Consider the following 11,470-nt stretch of genomic DNA (forward strand, 5'->3'; position numbering starts at 1 on the left):
AGTGTATCCCAAATGTCACAAAAAGATGGGAATAGAAACCTGAAATGCAAAGTCAAAACAGAGCATGTTTTTCTGGATAATCCATACAGAACAACAATAGATTTGTCCTGTGACAAACTTGAAGCGAAATTCAAAACAGTCTGACATTATTAATATTCCATTCCATTAAAGGCCACACTTATTTAAATGAATGTGATAATTTTATCATTTTAAATCCATGAATAAACCATCTTCAACCCCATTTCTGCATTCCTACGTGTGCAGTTTGATTATTATGGAACAGAACATGTTGCAGGAATCATGACTTAAAATGAATTCACACTCTAACATATTTCTTGCAGAGGACAGAGATAAGGTATGAACAGACTCATGAGTAATTGCACCTTGGCAAAGTGATGGAACTTGGGGTCATTTTCATCACAAATTAATTTCTCATTCAGCATGTACTGTGGCTTTATGTCCAAACATTTGAAACTTGGACGTAGTCTTGTTGAAAAAAAAAAGACCAACAGTTTCAGGAGAAATTAGTTGGGTCCCGTAGGAATTAAACTTTAAGCAAACACCTAACTTTCTCTCATCTGTGTAGGATGGAACAAGTCTAGCTATTCTTTGATTTCTTGATCTAAAGAAACTACTTTTACAATATGTAACACCTCCACCTCAAATTGTCTTTAGATGGTCCTTGCAAATGGAATAAAGCTGAAACTGCACATGAAACTGTCCACTTATACAAACAGCTCTGCATTATGTTCTTGTCATTGGGGCAAATGTCTCAACTACATAAACCCAGAACACTGTAAAGGTTACATTAACATACAGTATTCAGCGCACGGGCAGATATCGTGTTTTGTGAACTGTAATAATTAGCTCCACTCATATTAACTGTAACGCAAGCAAGCCGATGAGAAGCTTCTTGACAGTATTCGTTCAGTGAGCTTAAAAGACAAAAAAATGCATAAACTGAGGTAAAAGTTGAATGATATCAGCACGTCGAGCATCTCCAAGTATCACATCACCCCAGGGTGCTTCTCTCCGAGCAAGACCTGACCTTCAGTGGGTGAGCGAGATACCACTCGGCACCCCTCTCTGACTGCGTACTCACAAGTTCAGCCATTTGCAAACGCCCGGAGGGTGGTGCTGGCCTCGCCGGCCCCTCAGCGCAAACTGCCCTTTTACCGAGAGGAAGTGCTGACGCCACTCGTCTTCAGCCAGCAAGTCTGATCTTTACAAACAACCTGTCCTCATGGGGGTACGAAGTGCGGGCTTTCCAAAGAACAATGCTCTGTATCCATTTCCCATGATTAATGGCTAACGGTGGAGTAAATAATTGGATGCACGGGGCCCTGACGCCACACTGTGATGATCTGATAAAGACAACACAACGAGATGCCATCCCTTCATTTAATTAGGGCAATAACAAGAGATTACCTTGAGGCGCAGTGTTCTACAACTCACATTCTAGATTATGTGTTCTGTGACAGGAAAACAATAGCAAAGTCATTCCAGTGTTTGTGTTCCTTTGACTCACTGCACTGTACCGCCATCTGGGGAGAAGGGCAGGGGCGTCTATTAATTACTTTCCAGTGCAAAACACATCTGTTGAGAGCACGACACGTAATGCCATTGGATCAAATGGCGGTTCCGCTCAAGTCCTTTCTCCCACTGCGCAACAGTGGACCTAAAGAGATCGTCTGCCTGCCAATTGTGTGATGACCACTTTATACACTGTGCTCATTGATTCACATTAAGAGCCATCTCTCAGACAGTGCTCTGGTAAATAATTGAGAGAGTCTGCCGTCACATAGTGTTCCTCTGAGCTACTGGGACCAAATTAAATTTGAAAATCCCATCCATGAGAGGGGAGGTTAGATGACTTTCTGGGAGAGCAGGCTGGGGGAACTCTTATTATGAATGAATGAATGAATGAATGAATGAATGAATGAATGAATGAATGAATGAGAGGAGAGGAGAGGAGAAAAAAAATAATAATATTGGGGTGGGGGAGAGGAAACGGCAAATTATTTTAAGTACTACATTAGGCATGATCAGAACAGATTAAGAAAGCAGTCGAGAAACGACAGGATACACACTTTAGTGGAGGGACTTGAAAGCGAAGGCGTCTGGTCTTGTAGTGGTGGTTGGTGTGCTTATTAACATTTCAGAGAATAGCTGGCTCTCTGAAGTGTTAAAAAAGGATTTCCTATCTATTAGAGCTTAATAGATAGAGAGGGGGAGATGACAGGGCCGGGTTTAAAGTGACTGGTGGATACACTAATTTAGCCGGCCCATGCTATGGGCTACGTTCATTTAATCAGAAATGGGGATCCATACAAACCGGAGGTTAAAAGACTCATTGACAGATTTCCAATTAGCATCTTGAAAGAAATCCGCCAAGATTGCCACGTGCAGACAGGAAAAGGAGGTTTAACTTTTCATTTCACAGTGAGAAGGTGGTAGGAGTTTGCTGAAATGAGTGTTGATATGTCAGGTTTCTCATCAGAATGTGGAGAGAATGGAATGGTTAGTGCTGTAGACAGAGTGTGTGAGGAAAGACTGACTGACCTGACGGGGTTGCTGGTCAAGGACACGCGCAGGGACTCCAGGCAGTTGAGCAGTTTGTCTTCGGAGATGCCCGAGCGCAGCTCGTGTACATACTCCTGTGACGAGAGCGTACACTCGTGCTTGCTGTTCCTCAGTCCACCCTGCGGGAACGAGACACATTAAGGGATCAGCCACTGCACCGCTGCGCTTTACACCCTGTTAGGCATGTCACACGTTAATTACAACATCTGTATTAGACTTGATCATCGCTGGAGTTCATGAGCTTCCTAAGAAAGCTCTCTCTGCTGCTACTTGCAATCTCTGACTCTGTTTTTCAGCTTTATTTTGACAATAAATGAGCAAAAGCATTGGAATCCATATCATTTGACGACAGACAGAAAATAGTAGGAGGGGGAAGTAGTTACCAACACCTGATTTGTGGATGAGGCAGCACCCCTGTGCTCCCAGCTGTATCCCAGTCTCCAGCAGGTGAGAATGATTACTAACACTCCATAACTGCAGACTAATTTCCTCCCTAAATCAGCAGACTGCCCACCCACAGCACTGACTGACACAGAGCTACCAGCTAGACTAGTCAGCAGGAGCTGCCTCATGCTAATTCTACAGTACACACACACACACACAGAGTGTAATGGGAAATGCTCCCACACAAAATATAAAAACAGCAGCATAAAATTCTTATTAAAATATTATATTTTTGTGCTGATATGGAGAGAACGCTGTTGTTGGGCACTCAATGGCTATGTTCACACAGCAGCACAAGAATACAGCTGTCGGTCATGTTGGGGAAAAATTGACCAATGGATATAATTTGCTCATATGTTAAAATGAATTCTGACACTGCAGGCCTTTTTCATTATTTAAACCTTATTAAAAACTGTTTAAGTGATTACAGAGACTGTAAATCAGAATCTAATCCAAATGTTTTGCACAGCAAACTGAAAAGAGAAAATAATCATTTGAAAGTGATTACAAGTTAAATAATTATTGTAAGTACACAATGGTTCCTAAAGTTTCTACAAAGTATTCCCTATGGTTCTGTGACCTCTTTAGTTAATATTCACATTAGAATGACCTAAATCAATATATATTAAATGGGATTAACTTGGTAACATTAATTTAATTTAACATAAAACAAGAAACTAAACAACATATATATAAAAAAAAAGTAAAATTAAGAATAAAATAAATTCTAAAAATATACTGTTGTATGCATATGACAATTTTATTCACTGACTGTTTGTGCTGTACATCTCACACACTGCTGTAATACATGCTCTACTCACAATCCCATACTTTTGGTATACAGACAGTAAATCTTTTGCACATACATATGCTACATTTTTTATTGTCTTATTCCTTTACTTTGTGGTTCAACTTTTTGCTTTGCACAGATGAAGGACTTTAACCAAGCACCGGCATATAAAATAAAACATCATTATGAACAGGAAACTGATAAAATACTAAGAACAAATCAATTTAGTGACAGGTGGGATGTCCTACCATCCCCTTCTACCTATATAACCAGGCCTAGGTGGATTTATTCACGACACTCGCGCATACAAAAATCAATTTCCGTGCAAGCTGCCAAGCTCGTGGGTTTTTGTGACTACTTTCTTCACTCTCTTGCGTTAGACAGACAGACAGAGTGAAGATTGTCAATCTGTTACCTGCACTGCACCCCTTGAGCAAAATAATCGAAAGTGTGCCATGCGTTCCACTTTTTATATACCACATTATTCTTATTCTTGTCATTTTACTTGGGTTTCTTTTATTTTTATATATTTTAATTTTTTTCACAGTTGTGTTCTCTGTTATCCAAGTCATCCATGTCTTTCTTTTTCTTTTGAAGCTGTTTTCCATCCGTATGTTCTAGAAACAACAACCTGCCAAACGAGGCAGAGGAAAAAGAAGAGGGCGGCGGAGCACAGGGTGGGCTGTCAAAGTCACCCGTGTAGACGGAGGGATGAATTAATGCAGACAGAGAAGTATGTAGGGTAGTATGGAGCGAGTATTAGCGGTTTCTTCCCCGGTATGAATGCGCTTTAATGTCGTTTTCCCAGGATGTGGCTTCCCCAGCAGGCAAGCTGCACTAATAGGCAGTCTTGGAGGAATAAACAGGGCATCTTTTTGATGGAGTCCCATTTCTGCTCTGTCGAGGCACAGCGAAGAAACTCCGACACGGGCGGCAGCGCTGGTTTATATAGCAACAGGAAAATAAATGAGCCATTACTATAGGCAAGTAGGGGGTTGCAATGGGGAGACACTGTACGTGTTGAGTCTGCAGAACGTGTAAACATGGCAGACAGTGCAGTGATTTACTCTGGTGCGATCAGCAGGTGTTAGCATTAGGTTTTAAGCAGTTGTTTAAACGTAGGCGGTGGTTTAGAACGACATGACGGGTCGTTGTTGCAATAAAAGCGGCCTTGATGTTGACTGACAGCTGTGAATCTGCACTGACCTTGTGTATTCTGGTACCATCATTTGTGTGAATAAGATGTTCAAAAAGAAGCAGTGCTCTGCAGAGATCTTGCATGCCTTCTTTTTAAACAAAAAAAGATATCTAACTACTGTTTAAATTGATGCGAACTCACTTAGTCCATTTTCACTCTCTCTCTCTATATATATATACTGTATATATATATCAGAGGATAAGAACAACTCTTTTTTCCCCCCAAACACATCTGAGGCACTCAGGTTGAAGCGATTCGGCTCTTTCTTCTCAGGCAGGTCCTCATACTTGAATTTGTTTTGATCTGGATCCAACTAAAGATCACTCGGTTCATCTGCCTCTATAGTTCAGATGAGGGAATCTGAGGGACCAGATATGACTGGTGTGCTTATACCTGCCCGATAGAAGTAACGGGGTGTGTGTGCAAGAGAGGTTATTACTTCCCTCATTACTGTCTCTAGTAACTGTAGTTGCCCCTGGCTCTTTCCAGACCTGCTGCAGACAGCTATCTCAGATTCACTGAACCACAGGCAGAGCTGCTTTCTGTCTCAATATGAGAGGAACCAAATGATAGCTGCGCAACTATGACTATCTTTAAAATTATTCAGAATATCCTTGGGTTGGAAAAGCAAAAGGTACCTGTAACTTTTCTGTCTGCATAACATGTACTTCTCATTCTTATTGTTAGGGGTTTGTGCAAATTCCTAATACAAAGTATTATACTTTGGCACACTACTCATTCCAGATGCACCAATATTCAGTTGTTGTTTTTTTTCTTTTATATATATTTTTTTCCATTTTATGGCTGATAACCAATTAAGTTATTTAATTAATATAATATTAGTATTATATGTTATTAATACTATTTTGTCTAAATAAATGTAAACAATAAATGCTATTATAAATGCTGTTTTAAATGCTACAAGTACATTTAGACATCAACACAAAGCACAGTATACAAAATATTAATTTTGAGATTTGCCAAAGATTAAATTTAACAGTGTTATAAATTTAGTAGTTTAAAATGAATGATATGATGGCAAAGGTAATCTAAATTAGAAAAACATATACATATATACAAACAGGCTTTCATTGAGAAAGTGTAACATTAAAATTTGGCAATAACAATATTAAAAATAAACTAATTATGTAATATAATATATTATTGTTAAATATATATTCAATAAAACACTAATGTAACATATCTATATAATATCTAAAAATGTAAAAATAGAGTATACACAATTAAAATAACCAACACAGGCTATTTTTACCCTATTATTATGCAGAACACCTTAGCAACCACATGACAAAGGCCCTGCCTGAGCACAACGCCCTATAGCATCAACAATACCACTCTAAAATTTAGTGTCAATAGCCTGAAATACAAAATCCCTTGGATTCTGAGTATTACAAACAGATCAAGTTTGCTACTAAAATTAAATAATGAAAAGCAGGGGCAAAAGTGCTCTCTGCATTTCTTTCCTTGACAAAAACAGGCAGAACCCTCAATCTAACCCACTCTAGAAAGAGAGTTTCTGCTTTCACTATCCATTGACCTTTACCACTGGAAACCAAAGACAGGCCATAATATGCTGCTTAATGACCCTGGCCAGCTCAATCCATTGGGATGATATCAACATTACACCAGACCACACTAATCATGCAGACAGCCACATCCACTGGTTCACTGTAATTGGGTTTCTGCTGTTGGCTGAAGAGAACATGGGGGAATGGTCTGTGTGCGGGCACTCAGCACATAGAAAGAAAGAAAAAGAGAGACAGAGATAAGGAGGAGAGACCGACCAGCAGATGGATCGAGCGCTGGAAATATAAAGAGAAGAAAAAGAGATAGACTTGGAAAGGAAGGGAGAGGGAGGAGAGAGAATCAGAGCTCAGTGAAAAGACCAATACAGTCCTTTGACCAAGCCCAAAGTGTTCATCTCCCGAGTCTTATTGAATCCTTATTTGTCAATAACAGCATTTCCTGCCAGAAACAATAGTGCAGGGAACAATTACTCCAGTGAGCCTGTCGATTTCACTTTGGTACTGGGGCACTGGCTGGCTATAAGTGTGTATGTGTGTTTTCTTCCTGACTGTGATACGGCCTTGGTACGATCTGATCTGAGAGAGCGCAACTATCGGAAAAGGAGGGGATGGGCCCGCTGCATTTCTCTGCACCTCCGCACCCATTGATAATGAGACAGCAGTAAACTGACAGGCTGCATGGGGACCAGCCATTGGGCGCCACATGCTGTCACAAACAACTGTTTACTATGATGGGGACAAAAAGGGGTCTTCCTCAAGGGGGCGCTAACTGGTTTTAAAAGTCAAATCCTCCAGTAAGCCACATTCAAATCTTAGGACTTTTATTTTTTATTTTTTTATCTGAAATTAAAATGTAATGTTTGTTTGAAAAATGTCTGTTTAAACCTATTAATTATAAAAGCTGGTAACTAAGATACAAAAGTAAATATGCCCATTTAAGAAAAGTATTTAAAAAAAATCTTAAACCTCTAATCATCATCATCAACAACTGTGAAGTCTCATCAAGGCTGTTTTTTTTTTTTATCGTAATAGTAACAGTAAAGCAACCTAATATTGTGAAATATTATTACAATTTAAAATAACCTTTTAATATTCTAATATGTGACCCTGGACCACAAAACCAGTCATAAGGGTCAATTTTTGAAATTGAGATTCATACCATTTTTTACTGAATAAATAAGCTTTCAATTGATGTATGGTTTGTTAGGATAGGACAATATTTGGCTAAGATACAACTATTTGAAAATCTGGAATCTGAGGGTGCAAAAAATCTAAATATTGAGAAAATCGTCTTTAAAGTTGTCCAAATTAAGTTCTTAGCAATGCATATTTCTAATCAAAAATTAAGTTTTGATGTATTTACGGTAGGCAGTTTATAAAATATCTTCATGGAACGTGATCTTTACTTAATATCCTAATGATTTTTGGCATGAAAGAAAAATCTATACTTTTGACCCATACAATGTATTGATGGCTATTGCTAAAAATATACCCGTGCTACTTAAGACTTAAGGTTTTGTGGTCCAGGGTCACATATATTGATTTGGAGCTCAAGAAACATTTCTTATTATCAATGTTGAAAACAGTTGTGCTTTTTTCATATTTTTGTGGAAACATTGACACTTTTTTCCGGATTCTTTGATAAATAGAAAGTTCAAAAGCATTTATTTGAAAAAGAACACTGCTAATCTAACACTCTTTCCTATTTCTATGGAAACAGACATTTTTTGCAATGACTTCCTGAATGATGTCATTATCCAGCTCTGTGCACACAGGATGCTCCACAGTAATCTGTGTCCAGATCTGGATCTAGATCGGCAGATGCGCGTCTGTTTGCAGTCAGATATGCGCGGAGAGAGCATGATTACGAGCTGATGGAGGAGTGCGATAGCGGTGCGTCACACATTGTGGATGTAATTTATCTCTGTGTGAGGTCACCGCAGCGGAATAATTCTGTTAAATTACGGTTCGTAACTGAGTGTCACTTTAATAGGGAGTAAACAGATAACCTGCTGCCGATACCCCTGTGACTCTATCTCTTCCACACATTGCGTGACCTTGTCGAACATCTCAGTGACAGCAGTAAGGGACCATCAAAGTAAGAGAAGCGGTTATCATCAGCGTGCACCCATGAGCATGACCGTAAGGCGCACACACAATAACAGGATGTGACTTAAAAACTCAAACTACTACAGCAAATCTCCACGGAGAGAGCCGATATGCACACTATGAAACAGCGGGACCTTGAAATAATCTTTTGTGCATTTAATGTCTTGTGTGAATTAAATTATATTAATATTCGGATCCCTCTATAAACACCCAAAATGATTGGTGATAATGGGGTTTTTAATTACCTCTTCTTTGTACATGATTAATGAAAATTACTGGAGTGCCCCACTGATCTTTTTGAAAAATAATACAGATATAATCGTTGCAATTAGTGCACATGAAGCCATATCAATGCCAAGTGGTTGCGAATGTTTTATTCCATAATTTACTGCTCATTAGTGCATGATTGACAGATTTACAGAGGGGGAGCCAGCACCTTCTCCACAGGAAAACAAGCAAACCTACAAAACAGAAGCTCACAAGGAAAACACACACACAAACAAAAAAGCATCCCGCTCTCTGAAGTTACCAGAGTCTCTCTGCTCTGACAGGTCAGCTGAATGCAGCATCAGTTGAGATGCATGGACAATAGCACCCATAGAAAGACCCTGAGGACATCCCCTGCTACTCGATAAGTCTTTTGATGTGTCCAGGGAGCTGCACTCACTGGGTTATTTCCCATCAAGACATGCAGTGTTGCACTTTCTCTCTCCTTAAGAACACACAGGAGTGATGTCCAACAGGGAACGTGGTCTACGTTGTCATAAAGGAGAAGAGCCACCCTGCTTACGGAATAGCCAACTACTCATTTATCACCTCAGGAAACATGGGCAGATGTTGAGATATTTACGGGAATGTTCTGTGTTCAAAACAAATTAAGCACTCCTGCAACATGCTTTGTTTGAGCAGCACATGTTTTTGACTCACCCCTAAGACAAATGTGTACAAAAAATAATGTAATAAAAAAGTGTATTTTTAACTACAATAACTATGTGTCATATGAACAACCACTCAGTACATCACAAAACTTGCATCATTCCATGACAGGTATTACAAAACTTTTTTTTTTAAACTATACATAAAAATAATTTGTTCATAAGAGTAATTTAATCATGAATCAAACTACGTGGGTCACACTGTATATTTATAATTCACTAAAAAGAACCAGTTTATGTGAGTTATTTGTTCATGAATCAGACTGTGCTGGTCAGACTGATTTTGATTCACTTAAAAAGGGGGTTTATAAGAGTCATTTAAAGGGTCATGAAACCCCCTGTTTTAGCACCGGTTAGTTCTCAAAAATTATACAAAAACTGGGCGTGGTGCACTGCAAAGTGGAGGGGGAAGAGGGGAGACAGACAACACAGACAACTTTAGTTTCAGACAGTTTCATTTCTCCCCCATTGAGTTAAAAATATATTTGCACTTTGCATCGAAAATATATAACGTGCTGTTGCACCTCTAATACCTGTTAAGGCTTATTTTGCGGCGTTTATATAAGCCTTTTGATTAGTTGCATCAAGGAGCTGTAAAAACGACTTACACTCACTAAGTAAATGAATCATGTTTGTGCCGAAGTCTTACAAAGCAAAAACAAACACTTTCCTTCGATCCATGAACGTTTCTCTCAGTTAATGTACACAATCTCACAGTCTGAAGTGTCTGTCACACATGCTGTTGTGAATAATTAAAGGGGTCATATGATGCGATTTCAATTTTTCCTTTCTCTTTGGAGTGTTACAAGCTCTTGGTGCATAAAGAAGATCTGTAAAGTTGCAAAGACTAAAGTCTCAAATCCAAAGAGATATTCTTTATAAAAGTTCAGAGTCAGCCACACCTACCTAAAACGGCTCGTTCTAACACTCTTTTTAGCAACATCATATGACCCCTTTAAGTGAGGCATCTTCTCATAGGATAAGAACACGCAGTCTCATGAATAATTATTACACCAATGCGTCATCGAAGTCCTTTGCCTCATCACAAACTGTGAAGTCAACACGATGTAGATTTTAAACCCAGAAGACGAATTAGCGCAAAAAAAATCAAAATTAACCAGTTTTCTCCAACAATTAAAATTAATGGATTCTAACATTGTCTTCTATGATGTGCAACACAAACACCTCTGCTAAAATCTCAGAAAAGTAGTTTGGTGTTTCGTGACCCTTTTATCAAGAATCGAACTATGCTGGACACAATGTATATGTGTGTGTGTGTGTGTATATAATATAATATATATATATATATATATAGAGAGAGAGAGAGAGAGAGAGATTTAGGATAAATAACTTATGAACTGGTTCTTTTTGGTGAATAAATATATATATATATATATATATCAGGGCTTGAATTTTGGCGTGGGATTACGGGTATTGCACATAATTTTATTCATTCCCACAGTTTCCGTGGGAAATTCCCACAAATATTTAATCGTGAAAGACGCTTGGGACAGATTATGGAATGTATGATTTGCACGTGCTTTTTAGTCTGTGCAAGATGACACCAAAGAAAACTCAATTCAGTACTCGTGCGCTCTCTGTGAGACTCCTTTCTGTGGGCTCACACCCAAAGGGTGCACACATGGAGCTGCATCTTAAAGTTTTTAAAATCTTAAAGCTGCAGTTTGAAAAAAATGATCTTCCTCATAATATAAATATGAAACAACAACATTATAAAATTGTAAAACAGAATTACATTGCGTGACAAAACATTTTTAGATTAGATGTAGTTTAAAAATATGTCTAAAATATACCCCAACTCCCCCCTCAAATTAACCCCTCCCCCCCTGTAATATATATATAT

At 38.7% G+C, this 11,470-nt stretch overlaps 1 protein-coding gene across 1 annotated transcript in view; it reads right to left on the minus strand.

The window, feature by feature from the left end:
- Positions 1–11,470, minus strand: part of diaph2 (diaphanous-related formin 2) — a 420,052-nt gene that overhangs the window by 305,167 nt on the left and 103,415 nt on the right. Inside the window, exon 6 of the mRNA XM_016477051.1 lies at positions 2,563–2,702. Within this exon, the coding sequence (XP_016332537.1) occupies positions 2,563–2,702 (140 nt within the window). The remainder of the gene's footprint in view (positions 1–2,562; positions 2,703–11,470) is intronic.

The sequence above is a fragment of the Sinocyclocheilus anshuiensis genome, unplaced genomic scaffold, assembly GCF_001515605.1.
Source record: "Sinocyclocheilus anshuiensis isolate Anshui unplaced genomic scaffold, SAMN03320099.WGS_v1.1 scaffold20, whole genome shotgun sequence".
Taxonomy (NCBI): Eukaryota; Metazoa; Chordata; class Actinopteri; order Cypriniformes; family Cyprinidae; genus Sinocyclocheilus; species Sinocyclocheilus anshuiensis.